General features: G+C 39.1%; 1 protein-coding gene across 7 annotated transcripts in view; it reads right to left on the bottom strand.

Moving 5' to 3' along the window:
- Positions 1-16,235, bottom strand: part of TASP1 (taspase 1) — a 219,565-nt gene that overhangs the window by 38,092 nt on the left and 165,238 nt on the right. For all 7 annotated transcript variants that reach the window (XR_005655313.1, XR_005655314.1, XM_039874470.1 and 4 more), the window contains one exon: positions 4,079-4,189. Coding sequence is in view for 5 of the 7 variants with exons in the window: in XM_039874470.1 (XP_039730404.1) it covers positions 4,079-4,189 (111 nt within the window). In the remaining 2 variants the exon portion in view is untranslated. The remainder of the gene's footprint in view (positions 1-4,078; positions 4,190-16,235) is intronic.

The raw sequence follows: 16,235 nt of genomic DNA, 5'->3' as shown, positions 1-16,235 counted from the left end.
CATAAAGGCCACTGGCCAAACACACAGCATTTCAACCCCCTAAAAGCCCCTCTGCCTCCTATTCTGAATTGCTTAAGAGTTTCTTTAAATATATAGAGTCTGTTTCTCATTGATTCCCATGCTCACTGCTTCCTACTAATCACTCTAAGGCAGGAAACCCTGAACTTCACAAAGTCTGTCAGGCTCCCACCAGCAGAGTGAGGGCAGACTACAAGGGAAGAAATGTATCCATATAGTAACATTGGCCTTTTATGCCATATATTTGCATATATTCTAATTACTTGTATCAAATCACAAGCTTAAAATGGAAAAAAAAACCCTCAGTTTTTCCACTGGAAGGCTTAATGTGTCTTTGTTTACACAATTATTAACCATACTATATACAGCAGCCTCAATAAAGCACTTCTGTAGAGGCCTGGAGAGCACATGTAATTGTGCATTAGCAGGTAAAAATATATTGGTTTTTTTCTCTAAAAGCAGAGAAAATTAATTCTTTTCAGCTGTTTCCTTCCAGGGACAAGCATTTGCTTTGCGTTAAAGCAAGTGATTTGTAGGCTGGGTTTCGCCAGCATCTCATGATCTGGGGAGTGGGAGGTGGTGGGATGGGTGTTGCAAACACATTCACATCCAAACTGTCCTGTACAAGGCTGTTTGTTGAGGCTGTCTTCTGCAATCCATTTAAACTGTCTCCAAACCTTCTTGTTCCTGGACACTTGTCATTAGCCAGCATTTCCTACCCATATTATTTGTTTTCAAGAGCATGCGAGGTTGTTTTATGTGACTTCGTTTTTCTAGAAGAGTGGTCAATTTCTTGAAAATTTTCTGCTGAATAATCAATAAGGAAATCCCAATAATTACTGGGAGCCTACTATAGAAAGTGGAGATGACACAGTCCTTGTCCTCAAATGATTCACAATCTGGCAGTGTGAACCTCATAGGGAGTGGGATCTTCTAATAATCTGAAAGATATTTCAAACTGCTGTACCTTCCATGTGAGTCCCTAGGGCTCAAAGACCTGTGATCTATTCCTTTGAAACAACTAGGCTCAGAAAAAAAGGTTATGAAATGCTGGCCTAGAGGCAGGGACAGATACTTTAACACATGCCTAGGATGTGTCATAGCGAGTATTACAGGGATGCCAATTGCATGTTGCAAAAAGAGCACAAGGAAGAAACAAATCACCTGGGGGAAGGGATTCTGGAGGATTGCAAGAAGATTCTTATCTGTCCTAAGTCTTAGAGAAGGAATGTAATTGGTCCAGGACATTTTAAGCACAGGTAACAGTTACTGGGGAAAAAAAAACATGACCTTTTGGAAGAAGACCAAGCAATTTGGAGTGGCCAGAACTTGGGCTTTGAAGATGAGTGGAGGAGAAGTAGTAGTAGTCAGAAATGACTGAAAGCGTGTTCTGAGGTCACATGAGGGGAGTGCATTTCCCATCAAGTTAAGTAGTTGCCATCCATCTTCTAGGGAAATGAGCAGCAGAGGTGAGTGAGTGAGTGAGTGAGTGAGTGTGTATGTGTGTGTGTGTGTACCCTCATTGAAGAATTAAAATCTGGGAGCATGGGAGTGATAGTGAGAGATACATATTTTGCATTTATTTTAACATAATTAGAAAGTTACTCAACATTTAGCTTAGACATATAATAAACTAGTAACATACACTTATATGGCTCTTATTTTGATCACTGTCCCTTTGATCCTGAGATTGGCATGGCTCTCTAAGCCTCAGGTCAGGTTCTCCTTTCTGCCCTTTCTGATTTAAGGACAGTCTACTTCAATCCTGACTGCCTGTTTTTTAGCCCATAGATAGGCTTTCTATATAGAGAGAAATCTGGTGGCAATATGAAAATGGGAGACAAATAGATGTGGGAAGGCTAAGGAGATAGTCTGGAAAAAAGTGATTAGGGTCTGCAAAGTAGGAGGGCACTGATCACATTCGTCCCAGAGCATCCAAAGAAGAGAACTAGGATCCAGTGATGCAAACTGAAGTCTGACAGTCTGAGCTGCTTGAAGATGCAGCAGAGCACCTTGATTTGTCACTGTAGATCATTACACAAACTAGAGGGCCATATGGCAGTGAGAGGGTTTAAAAGGTTTATTAGTTATCTATTGTTGCATAAATTACCACAAAATGTAGTGGTTTAAAACAACAAACATTTTCTCAGTTTCTATGGGTGAAGAATTAATAAATGGCTTATTCTTAAGACTGCATTTCTATACTACACCGCCAAAAATACCTTACAATTTTCAAGATTAATTCAAATGGGCAAGAGTCTAGGATCGGTAAAAAACTAAGCCTCCATCCTAGGAACAGTCCATGAAGCAGTTTTAATAACTGCCCCCGACTTCCTGGTGCTAGGGGTTGTTCTGCGTTCTTTTGGAAGGCCCAGGTACATCCCCTGCACATTTTAAAAGTGAATTCCCTGCCATTTAACTGTGGAAGATATTCGAAGGACTGAAGAATTATTAAGATACCAAGAAGCAAATGATTAATTTGCCTTGGTTTAACAAAGGTGACCACATCAGTACCAAGTACAATGGGTAGACAGAAAGAGAATACAATAAGAAAAATGATGAGTTCCTGGTCAGAGTCCAGGTGGAGAAAGGGGCTTTTTATATAAAAGTGAATTTTTTTTTTCCTTTGAGGAATGAGGGGATTATAAAGGCTCTTCTGGCTTCTATAGAAAAAAAAGTATTTTTTAGACTCATAAGAAATGCTCAGTCTTTCATTTTACAGACTCATAGAATCTCAAGATATGAAGAGACTTATAGCAATTCACGACAGTCATACAATACAGATCAGGCACCACCCACGCTTTCTATAAGGAAATTTATATAAAAGGTTGAACTACCACAACTCCTGTGGATCACGAATAGTGCTTATATAAGAAAACACTTAGAGAAGAATGGGTAAACACACACTGGTATATCCATAAAATGAAATACCATATAGAACAAAAATGAACAAACTACTGCCACATAGAACATAGATGAATCTAACAGGCTTAATGTTGACTGAAGACATCAGACACAAATAGTACATATTCTATGATTCCATTTATGTAAAATATAAAAGCAAGCAAAACTAATCATGGTGTTAGAAGTCAGCATAGTGGAAACTATGGAGGAGGTAAAGACTGGGAGGGACTGCAAGGGGGCTTTTGGGGTTGCATGAAAGTTCTATTTTTTTTTTTTTTTATCAGGGTGTTGATTACATAGGTAGGTTCAGTTTGTTCAAATTCATCAAGCAGCTGCAGTTATGATTTGTGCACCTTTCTGAATGTATATACACTTCAATTAAAAAGTCAATTAAAGAAATAACATATATGGCTCCTTGCTAGTGTATGTGGAACCTTTATGCAGATTTTTTAAATGCCTTCTCTGGATGAATGAATTAGAAAAAGGCACCCCATGGACAGAGGTAGTCTCACAAGTTTGGGCCTTGGCAAATAGAGGACCGGCTGGTTTTTATTCCCATTGATAACACTTATCTAGACACAAAATCACACATCTGGATGGACATCTGCAAATCAACAAAACACTCATTTGATCCTTCCTCACCACAGCTTTATGAGGACATGGCAGACATCCTTATTCTACAGATGTGGAAGTGGCACTGGACAACAAGGAGCATGAAGGCGTCATAGCTAATGAGCAGTGGAGCCAGGATGGACTTCCAGGCCTCTAGCTCTTCAGATGGCTCTGATTCCTTTTTGGGAGGAGGGACAGGAAGAAGCTTTCTATGTTACTGTGTATATTGCTATGGGTCAACTCAAATGTTCTATAGAAGAAGGCAAAGGATAAACACATGGTCCAATGTTCTTACTATTGGACTTTAATGAAGGTCCTAGGTTCTAAGCCCATTTGAAAAATATGCTCTAAGTGTACGCTCAGAAGTAAACATTCAATTTTTAGATGTTTATCTATGCAAAAAGATCAGTAGAATAGAGAAGGTTAGAAATCAACAGAGCATCCTGGCCCTCCCATAGCTTATTGACTTAAGAATATAAATCTTTCCACGTCTTGAAAAAAATAAAAGAGAAAGACACACACACAATGTATATGCTCAGCTTACCTAGAAGTGTCTGCTTATTGTGAGAGGAGTCGGGCTCTGCAGAACATCTGCAAGATCGGAGAACAATCACTCCTCCAAGCACACCATCTTCACTGGCCAGGAAGGGTGAACCTAGGCAGAAATGACTAGTGGTAATTGCTCAGTTAATTTTACGTTTTTCATTTTCAATCTTGATTTGACTACCAAAACAAAAACATGGTATGAATAGGATCTTGAATGATGCCCATTTCCTGACAATCACCATTGTTCGTACCTTGTACGGGCTTGAGAGTAAAGGCGGGCTGATGCCTGAACAAGGGTTATTTGGCAAAGAGAGTACCAGATGCTGCCAAGAAGACCTGAGTGGGGGTGCACTGTGCATTACTACATTCAAAATGGAACTGAAAACACTACCAGATTAAAGAACCAAAGACAAATACAAATACAGGAAAAATGCTCAGCAACTCCCTTTGATCAGCTCTTAGGGGTCACTTGCCAGGCTCCCCCTGCTGTCAGGACATGCCACCAAAAGCTTTGATTTACCACCTTAAATTCAATTTTAAACAATAAGCCACAAACTTTATTACAAACATTAAAAATGCTCCTGATGGTTTACACAAATAAGGGTGAAACTGTATTTCTATTATGAGAGTCTCGTGGTTATAAACGACTAGGCCTCTTTGAGATCTCACACACTGAACCACTGTGAGCATTTCAAGAACACATCTTAAAACCCCTCATTTTTCCTCCCCAAGGACATCTTCGAACATCTGGCGTAGCAAGTGAGCACATGAAGAACAAATGCAAAATTAACCCAAGCACTATCAAAGAAAGTAGTAAAAATAAAAACCAACCAAATTGGATTTGGGGGAGCTTCTGGTTAAGCTTAGTAGATTAAATGCATGTATTTATCTCCACTCCTTCCTCAAATCCCAGTTAGCTGAGGGGAAAAGAAAAAAAAATGGTATGGCCCCATAAGAACAGAGAAAAAGGCAGACAAGAAAAAAAACTGACCTTTTAGAAAATGAAAAGAAAATGGACAAGTGGTTGCTCACTAACAGACCTGTGAAAGCTGAAACCTAAGCTTCCGGGGTGGTGGTGGGGGAGGGGGATTTGGTTTGAGTCAGTGGATGCCTATAAAAAACCAGACACTTTTGTTATAAAATCCAAAAGGGATCAGAAATTGTAGGTTTCAAGTTCTTCTGAAAGCAGGAGTGCAAGATGGGGATGAAATTAAGACAACTGGTGCCTAGTGTCCAAAAGGATCCTCTAGACCAGGGTTCAGTAAACTATGACCTATCTGGTCCACAGCCTGTTTTTGTACGGTCTACAAGCTAAGAATGTTTATTTTACATTTTAAAGGTTATTATTATTAATTTTTTTTTAAAAGAAGAGGATGAGAAGAATATGTTATAAAGATCATGTTATAGCCGGCAAAGTCTAAAATATTTACTTTTGGCCCTTTATATAGTTTGCCAACTCCTGATCTAGAGCCCCAGATTCCTGCCTAGAGAAGAAGGAAGCTACTACTTCCTAACCCTTAGAAACCAGGATATTTACTCTCTAGAGAGGTTGAACCAGAGGGAATTGAGAGTTGGGGGCATTGGGCTCTACCTAGGGCAAGCGGGAGGCTCCACACTAAAAACAGAGGGTTGAAGTGGAAGTCTTTATGCCAGTGAGATAACAAGCTCCCTTCACCCACAGGCTCTCAGGATATAAGAAATCAGACAGATATCCTCCAAACAAGAGACTGAATAAATCCTTTTTCAGCCGCCCAAACAACATAAGAATAGAGACCTACCTGAGAGACCCTAAAAAAAAAATGGCTTGTCCTTGCCATAGGTAAAGGCTTTCAGATGACAAGTGTAACTCATGCACAGGTTTTTTATTCAGCTTCTTAGTACTTAACTATTAAGAGTGCAGACACCCTAGGATCACTAGTCGTTTCAGTTAGGCCTCTCGGAAAGGCAGAGACCAAAACAAGTAAAAGAATGGCACAGGGATAACTGAGACAAATGCTTCAAGCAAAAAAAAAAAAAAAAGGTAAAAAAGAGAATGAGAAGGAAAAATGAGAGACAGAAAAACAAGGGAAAAAAAAACATATAAAATCAGGACAGGCCAGAAGGTCCAATATTTGAAAAATAGGAGTTTCAAAAAGGGAGAATAGAAGAAATGAAATGTAAAATAAATAAAAACATTTCCAAGAATTCAAGAATGAGTGCTCAGAATGAAAAGCCTTATCAACCTCCCAGCACAACTCATAAAAAAAAAAATAATAAAAAAAAAGTGCCATGAAGATATATGACTGTGAAATATCAAAGTACTGAGGAAAAAGAAAAGTCTAAAAACTTCCAAATGGGAAGAAAAGATCATATGTAAAACAAGGGGATCATAATGACATCAGATCTCTCAACACACCACCAAAAACTAGAAGATTAGGAGGTACTGTCTTAAAAATGCTGACGGAAAATTAGGTCCAATTCTAGTTTGGAACTAATTTTCCCTCAGCATTTTGAAGACAAATTCTATATTAAACCAAAATATCAATCAAGTGTGAAAATAGAATAAAAGTCTACAAAGTCTCAAAGAATTCACCTCTCATGCATTCTTTCTCAGAAAGCTATAGGAAAAATATGCCTTGGCAAAATGAAAAAGTAAGGTACATAATAAGAAAGAAAATAAGATCTGGAAACAGGAGATCCAAAACAAGAGAGGACAAAGGGATTCCCAGAGGACACACAGCTACACAGCAGGCTTAGTGGGTCAACAGTCCAAAATGGAACAGGAGGCCAGAGCAGGCCAGAAAGATGTTTCCAAGTGGTAAAAAAAATTAGAGAATACATGTTGGATTTGAAATTATTGAGAAGAAATATTTCAGATTTTGAGGGAAGTTTGAAAGTGAAAGAATGATTGGTTAAAAAAAAAACACGCCACCCTAAAAAACAATGAGGTAAATAGGAAAAAAGAGAATTTGTACAAGAAAGGAAATAGAATCACAGTACACTGTGTAACTCAGATGTCAGATGTCATGAGAGGATAGAGGCTCCTGTGGTATAGGTAGGTTTGGGGTTGGAAGAATAAAAAAAACTAGATCCTCAACTTCCCTGGTGTGAAGATGAAAATATCTAAATTCGATAGCCAAATAATACATAAAATTGAAAAACAAAGAAATAGTATAAGTATGTTATGTTGAAATATATAAGGTCTAGAAGAAACAGCTCAGAGTCAAAAGTAGTAGCCTCAGTGGAGAGGAAACTGGAGTGGGGATGGGGAGGAGGCTGTTCATTTTCATTATAAGCCTGGAGATTTTGTTTGTCTTTTTAAAACACATAAATGCATCACTTTGCAAAGAACAACAACACAATTTTAAACTGTGGAATTACAGTAAATCTCTTTATCCTGAGCCTCTTAGAGAAAGGAGAAAAGAGACAGAATTTACAGTCATTGAGAAACTACCCTGCATCAGGCCCTGGTTCATGCTTTCATGTTCTGTAGTTTAATTTTAAGAACTACACCCTGCCATGAGTTATTTTATTATCACTTTATCGATGAAGAACCTGAAGTTCAAAGAGGTTTAATGACTTGTCACAGCCATGCCACAGTTGAGCAGGGAGAGTGGGTCCCTCCCACATCCCTCTGAGCCCATGGATTTTGCTTTCTTTGCATCAATGCCTCTCAGTGAATGCGACACTCTGGATAAGGTCACATTCCAAGTGCCCACTCACCAGTCCTCAAACTCGGCAGCTCTAGAATTGTTCCTTTCCTCAGAAAATCTGAAAACTTCTCCTGGGTTCTGTATAGCTCATCCAATCTCAAAATCTCTTTATCTCTTCCCTTTCCAATGACTCAACACTTCACACCATGTCAAATTCTGTCAGTTCTCTCTAGCACTGTGCACTTGCACCTGCCTTGGCCCCTTCACTTCCACTGACAAGACTCTGAGCGCACTCTCATTGTGCTAAAAGCACTTCAGTGGGCTCCAATCTGGCCTACCTGCTCTGGTCATTCAAATCTCTAAATTAATTAATTCAATAAATATGTATCATGAGCCAGGACTCTTCTAGGTATTAGCTCTACAGCAGTGAACAAAATGAAGTCTCTGCTTACCTCTAGTTGAACAGGTTAGGGGACAAAGTAATAAACTCACAAGTCAATTAAAAAAAAAAAAAATCCAGACAGCAGTAAGTATTGTGAAGAAAATGAGTCTTGGTAAATGCTGAAGCGGAGACTTGGGTAGGGACTACTTTCCATCAAGCGTCAGGGGAGGCACTTTTTGGTAAGGAGGTAACCATGTGAAGATCTGGGGAAAGAACATTCCAGGCAGATGAACCAAGCAAATGCAGAGGCTCTGAAGTGAGAAGAAGCCTGGGTGTTCAGAAAATACAAAGGAGGCTAGAGTGGTGAAAGCCAAATAAGAGAGGGGAAGAAAGGGTAGACCACGAGTTGAGAGAGAGGCAGGGTCGGTCAGGTCATGTAGGGTTGCACAAAGCTTTGTGGGTACAGCAAAGAGTTTGGATTTTACTCCAAGTGTGATAGAAAGATGATGAAGGGCTTTAACTAGGAAGTTGATCATTTTTATTTGCACTTGTACAAGGTTATTCTGCTGTGTAGGATGGATTGGCAGGCAAGTGTGGAAGCAGCAAATCACCAAAGAAGCTGCTGTGGCAGCCTAGATGAAACATGACAGTGGCCTGTGAGAGGCTGGTGGCAGTGGAGACTCTCAGCAGAGTTTGGGTCTGGGATATATTCTCCATGTAGAACTCACAGGGTTGTTCACAGAATGGGTATGAGGGGCATGGGAAACAGGGTCATCGAAGTTTAATAAGAAATATGTACCCAAGCTATGATCACATCATTAAACCATTCGAAACCATCAATGGCTTGCAACTGCCCACCAATTGATGTCCAAACTCCTTATCCTGGCCCAGCTCTCCTCTCCTTCCCCAACTTTATCTCCCTATTTATTTTTATACATCATATGCTCCAGCCCAATTGTACTTCCCATATCCCATTTCCCCAGGATCCTCCACTGCCCAGGTCTATGGTAGTGAACTGTCCTTCAGCTCCAGTGCCTTTATACAGACCGAAGCTCTATCAGATAAGAGTTTCTGATTCACCTCTAAATCCGCTTAGTGACTAACAAAGTGCTTTCACTTATTCACCACCTTTCCCATTCCCAACCCCAACACACACACACACACACTCCTGCCACATGAGTGCTCTAAAAGGGGATGGAGTCCCCAGGGCACCATGGAAGCTTATTATCAGGACTCCTCATCCCTGGTATGAATTCATTCAATAATTTACTGAAACGCGGATTAAAGATATCTAAAGATTCCAAATTTTTCATGGAAAGCATTCAGATTTCCTATTTTTGCTATGATGGGAAAAAAAATACTGACTCAGGAGACTTTTTTTGAGTTTCAGTGTAGCAACTGTGTTCTTAAGCAAGATATATATATTTTTAAATGCTTTAATTTCTTCAATTATAAATCAGATATCAAAAGAATCTTTCTGGGTTGTTGTGAAGATTGATTTTATATAATTTTATATATATGAACTTTGTCACCTTTAAGGTGCTGTTTAAACATTTGGTGGTAGTAACACTGATAGAATACACTTTATAGCGTTTTGTTGGTTCTCAAAGATTATGACATTGAACAAACTCTATTAACGTATCTACCTGGTTAACCTTCTACAATAGTTGGAACCAGTGCTCAACTGACACTCAGCAATTGGGTGGTGGTGGTGATAGAGTATCAATTTCTCAAGTTAAAATGTTAAACAGTCCCTGTAAAAAGTGAAACACTATTTCTTATCCTTCCCAGTAAGAAAAGAAAAATCAACATGGAGTGACATGTTGAGCATCGTGCTAGTGCCTTCTATATCCATACAGTGCCTTCTATATCCATACAGAAAACAAAGACTACCCAAAGTTCTATTAATATATATGCAAGTAGTTGCATAAAATAAGTAAAGAAGATTAATAAAGAAATAATAAAAATTAAGCTTCATTCACCCTAATAAAATGCCCAGATTCTTCAAATACCCAAGTCTATAACTGCTATGGAATGAAATTATAATTACAGATGATAAGAGACACATTCACTGTGATCAAATTTGTATAATCTGAACATTCATTTAGGTTGCAAATCCAAATGATAAACAAATGAGACAACTACTTACTATATTTGTGCCGCAATCTTTAAGGATGAAGAATTTGAAGAAATTGAAGAGAATCACTATAAATATTAAAATAGAGAAGTCAAAGGGCATATTAATCCATATTCTTGATTGCTAGTACCAGAATCCCAAGTAAAAACGATGATTGCTGGCTCATCAAATCTAAGAGAAAAAAATTCAAACTTCTGGAAGGGTAGGGATGTAATGAGATTCAGAAATAGCTGGAAATACCTTCCTCCATATGGATAAAAATGCCCATCAACAGTTCTAGAACTGAATACCTGGCAACTTAAACCAATAGTTTTAATATTTATTGGTTTTGACATTCTCAGGAGCCACCAATCAGACTCAGAAAAATAGAGAAATCTGAATGGCCTGGCTTTGGTCAGGAGGTAAGCCTAAAACAATCGACTGTGACCAAGAGGCCATGGAGTGGAGTCACAGATGGACAGACAAATTCACAAAACACAAACGGATAGAACACTGGGCTATGGAACCAGGAAATCAAGGTTCCAGATTTGGTGAAGTCTACTTGAACTTAGACAAGCCACTTTACCTCTCTGAACTCTGCTTTCTTCTCTCATCTGAAAAATTAGGAGACTGGACTAATAATCTCTGATGTCTCTACCAGTTCTAACAGGCATAGTCCTAGGAGTACTGTCAGTTTTAGACATTCATGTCTACCCATAAGCAGTGACCAGCCATTATCTGATGCCAGCAAGCCCAAACGTTAGAGCTCCTTTTGCAAGACCTGATATAATGCTTTCTCTCCAATGAGTGAGGACTTATCAAGAGAATGAATCTGTAGCCAGAAGGTATCTGCTAGTGTTCCATCTTCCCATTACACTTAACAAAGAACCTCTGTCTTTTAAATACATTTCTGTCATTTCTTTCTTCTTTTTAATATCTATATGCCAAATCATTTGAATGTCATTTTTTCTTGGAGAAATTACACATAAACTGAGAGAAAGAAACTGAGAGAAAGAGATGGTTAGGTGGTCAGGTGAGCAAGAAAATGAAGAACCAGAGAATAATTAATGTTCCCTATGAAAGCACATGCCTCTAACTCTAAAAGAACAATCAAGATTATAAATATTCTTTAAACATGGAAGCAGAATAACAGTTTATAGTACCTGGAAGACCAAGCATCTTTTCTCTAAAGATGCACTTAAGTTGGTTTACATATCTCTCATGGACATGAAGGAGAATGACATGAACACTACATGACATAATGAGAGGAGCCAATCACCAAGTTCAGAAGTGTTAGCTCATTAATAAAGTGCCACTATATTGTGCCTTTGAAGAGAAATATACAGACTGATGTCATCATCCTACTAGATGTATACTATTTAACTGCATTCTATCATTTCATGCTCCCAGAAAAATCCTAATGAAATAATTATTACTATATTCATTTGATAAATGAAAAACCAAAGGAAGGGAAGAAAGAAGCTGAGCACAGGGAGGTAAATGACAGGCCTACAGAAACATGAAGTAGAAGTGGGGAGCAGACAACAAAACCACTGAACCAGATTTTCTCACTACGAACCCTGAGAACTACACCTGCTCCTCAAAATCTCACCGCTACCACAGCCCATCAGTGTCATCATGTGTGGTTTTCTAGTAATAAACACAGTTTTAAAAACTCTAATTTAACTCTTTAAAGAGGAGAGTTGAGTGTGGCCAATAACCCCTTTGAAGTCCCTTATCTACCAAAATTTGAAAGACAAGAAAAGTTAACTTGTTTCAGAACAGAAAATTCCATTCCATTTTGTCAAAATAATCAGAACCTAAATATATCAGAGAGAAAGGCAATCTTTGGAAAAATTTTCTGACTTTTCCATAAAAATTAGAAATAGAAATCAAATTGAGGATTCCATTAAAGCCTCTGCTTCTTGGTTTAACCAATTATAGAATATATTCACCTGATACTGTTCTAGAAAAGAAATTAAAAAAAAAAAGTTTGACATAAGATCTCTATCTTCAAGGAACAATTCAGCTGAGAGGAAAAGAAAAGAAAAAAGAAAAAAAAACACTTTAAAAATCATGAAGTAATTCAAAAAGAATCAGGAAGTATCTTCTGAATATTCCAGCCCAGCATTCTATCTGAAAAGGGAAGGATCCAGGATTCCACAAATTCACCCTCAAGTGACACTGACAGGATGAGAAATGTGGATCCCTGACACAGGAAGCAAGTAAGAGTGGCCTACAGGGACCTTAAGACTCCCTGGAGAGGAATCCAAATGGGCCCAGTTTTCCAGCCTTGGTCCTGGCACTTCCTATGTTAACTTTAATAAGTAAGAAGAGGATTCTCTGCCCTCGGACCCTACTGAGTCCCCCAAGCTTCTTGGGAAGGCATAAAACACTTTTTCCCTCTAGTCACAGCTATCGGAACTTCTGTTTTCAGGAGTGTCACAAGGCAGAAGAGGACAAAATGGTGATAGTGGCAGAAAAAAAGGGGTCCAGACTAGGCAAACTGTCTTCATTGAGGGTATGGTAGGGTGAGGTAGATTCATACTTGCTTATTACTACTAGATTAGAAGCCATGAATTTGAGGACAACATTCATTCAACAAATATTCCATATTTTCTAAATATTCACTTAAAAATATTTAAGAATCAACCATGTCAAGTACTGTTTGGGGCCCTTGGCTATGGGGCCCTTGGCTAACAAAGATTAAAGTAAAATCTGTGTTCCTAAGTGCTATGGTCTGAATGTTTGTATCCTATCTAAATTCATATGTTGAAATTCTAATGCCCAGTGTAATGATATTAGGAGGTAGGGCCTTTAGGAGGTAATTAAGTCATGAGGGCAGAGTCCTCATTAATGAGATGAGTGCACTTATAAAAGAGGCCCAAGAAAGTTCTCTTGTTCTTTCTGCCATGCAAAGTTGCAAGGAGAAGTCTGCAACCCAGAAGAGGGTTCTTACCCAACCATGCTGGCACTCTAATCTTGAAATTTCAGCCTGTTGTTTACAAGCTATCCAGTCTGTGAGAAATAAATTTCTGTTGTTTACAAGCCATGAAGTCTGTGATGTTTTGTTAAAGCACCCCAAGTGGGCAAGATGGTGGAGTAGGTAAATGCTGTGCTGGCCTCCTCTTACAACCACATCAAAATTACAGCTAAACTACACAGCAACCATCAATGAGACTTGCCTGAAGTCTAGCTGAGCAGAAGTTCAACAACTAAGGACATACAAAAGAAGCCACCTGGAGACTAGTAAGAGGGGTGGAGACTGAAATGAGCTGATTTCATATCTGTGATTGGCAGTTAAAATCAGGAGGATATCTCAGCTGTGGAGGTCCCCCCTCAGTAGCAAGGGGTCCCAGTCCCACACCAGGCCCCACAACCCAGAGTTCCAGTACCAGAAAGAGAAGTCCCCACAACTTCTGACTGTGAAAACCAGTAGAGATAGTGGCTGAGTGAGTTATAGGTGTTCCTCTTAAGGGACACGCGTGGGAACTTACTTGCTTACGAACTCACTCTGAGCTCCAGCTTGAAAGATGCCAGGAACATATTGGGAGGAACTGAATTGCTTCAGGGCGAGGGCTTCAGGGTGATGGCAGCTTTCTCCCAGACTGAAGTGCTGGCAGAATCGATTGTCTCTTTGTTGAACCCTCCCCTATCCCAACCTGCAGACGCAGATGGCCACCATATCTGAGTCTCCATCAACTTAACTAACACTGGTCCCCCTTCCCTGGTGACTTCTGAGACCCTGCCCAACTCAACTCGTGGGCCTGCCTAAGCCACTTCTAGTGGCTTTTCCATACAAATGGCCTGTCTTGGATCATGCTACATACTTTCCTAAAATTCCTCAAAGGTTCATAAAACAAACTATCAGCATCTGGCCTTGGCATGCCTGGCACCTCTTGCTGAGCAGCCTCAAGCCCAGAACTAGCGGCAGCTGGCCTCAGTTTCTGGCTTGGACTCTCAAGGCACATCCAAGCCCAGCACAGGTGGCAACCATCTGTAGATTGCTTGGTGGTTCATGCTAGGTGTTCCCTGGCAGGGCACAGGCTGCAGCTGAACTTGGCCTTCAGCAGGGACCCTCCCAAAAGGCCCTGGGTTGGCACATGTGGACTAAGCCAGAGCACCACCTAGGAAGGACCACATCTGAGGACGACACACTCACAGGGCAGACTGGGCAGGCAACAGAGCCCTGCTAAAGCAAATCCTGCTTCACAGGATTAGCCCCTGCAGAACAGCTCCTCCACTTTAGTCACCAGCCAGTCCTCACAACCAATTAGCCTGAGAGTCAATCCCTCCCAGTTATGTACAAAAAGCAACCAAGGCTCAACAGAAAAGCACACACAACCCATACAGGGGACACACGTGGAGCACCCAGCTCAGGTAACCAGGGAGACTGTGCCATTGAGCCCCACAGTACACCTACTACATAAGGCCACTCTTCTAGGACTGGGACATAGTAAGCCTCCCTAATACATAGAAACAAATACAAGAAGGTAGCCAAAATGGGGATACAAATAAAACATGTCCCAAATGAAAGACAGAACAGAGCTCCAGAAAAATAATTAAACAAAATGGAGATGAACAATCTACCAGATGCAGAGTTCAAAACATTTGCTATAAGGATACTCAATAAACTTAGGGAAAGAGTAGACGAACTAGTGAAAACTTTAACAAAGAGAAAACATGAAAATGGAGAAAGAAAACATAAAAAAGAAGCAGTCAGAAATGAAGAATACAATAACTAAAAAGAAGAATACATTTCAGGGAATCAACAGTAGATTAGATGAAGCAGAGGACTGAATCAAAAAAACAAGAATAGTTTAAGGGACCTCTGGGACAACATCCAATGTACCAACATTTGCATCATAGGGGAACCTGAAAGAGAAGAGAGAGAGCAAGGAACTGAAAACCTATTTAAAGGAATAATGATGGAAAATTTCCCTAACCTGGCAAAGAAAATAGACATACAAGCCCAAGAAGCACAGAGAGTCCCAAACAAGATGAATACAAAGAGGCCCACACCAAGACACATCATCATTCAAATGCCAAATGTTAAAGACAAAGAGAGAATCCTAAAAGCAGCAAGAGAAAATCAATTAGTTATCTACACAGGAGCTCCCATAAGACTGTCAGGTGATATCTCCACAGAAACTTTGCAGGCCATAAGGGATTGGCACAAAATATTCAAAATGATGAAAAGCAAGGACCTACAACCAAGATTATTCTACCCAGCAAAACTGTCATTTAGAATCCAAGGACAGATAAAGAGGTTCCCAGACAAGGAAAAGCTAAAGGAGTTCATCACCATTAAATCAATATTATAAGAAATGTTAGACTTCTTTAAGAAGAAAAAAGGAAAAAAATCAATAATACGAATAATAAGATGGCAATAACTACATATCTATCAACAATTACTTTAAATGCAAATGGATTAAACATTCCAATCAAAAGATGGTGTGATCACTTCCTAAGTTGTATAAATATCTAACCACGATTTTGTATACCTGAAACTAATATAATATTGTTTGCCAACTTTAATTGAGAAATTTAAAAACAAGATAGTGTGATCACTTCCTAAGCTGTATAAATATCTAACCACTATTTTGTATACCTGAAACTAATATAATATTGTTTGCCAACTGTAATTGAGAAATTTAAAAATTATTAAAAATAAATAAATAAATAAATAAATAAAGACTAAGATATCAAGTCATCTATGATAATAAACAGATACAATTAATGCTAGAAAGGGAAATCAAATAAAGGAGATACCATGGTATGGAGAAAGATAGCAATCAGAGATAGATAGAGATAGATAGCTTTTCTGATGAAAGAGAAAAACCCAAGCAAATGAGAGAACAACAATACAGGTATCGGGGACTTGAAACAACAGTTTCCAGCATAGTAAAGAAATATGTTCTCATATATTATCATGCCTAACAACCAAGATTGGTAGTCCTCATTTTAACTTAAGAAAAGAAAGAGTTGGTATTCAGCTGATTGTTAAAGGCTGATGTCCCCACTG

This window comes from Pteropus medius, unplaced genomic scaffold (assembly GCF_902729225.1).
Source record: "Pteropus medius unplaced genomic scaffold, Ma_sr-lr_union100, whole genome shotgun sequence".
NCBI lineage: Eukaryota > Metazoa > Chordata > Mammalia > Chiroptera > Pteropodidae > Pteropus > Pteropus medius.
This window is presented reverse-complemented; position numbering and strand designations above follow the sequence as displayed.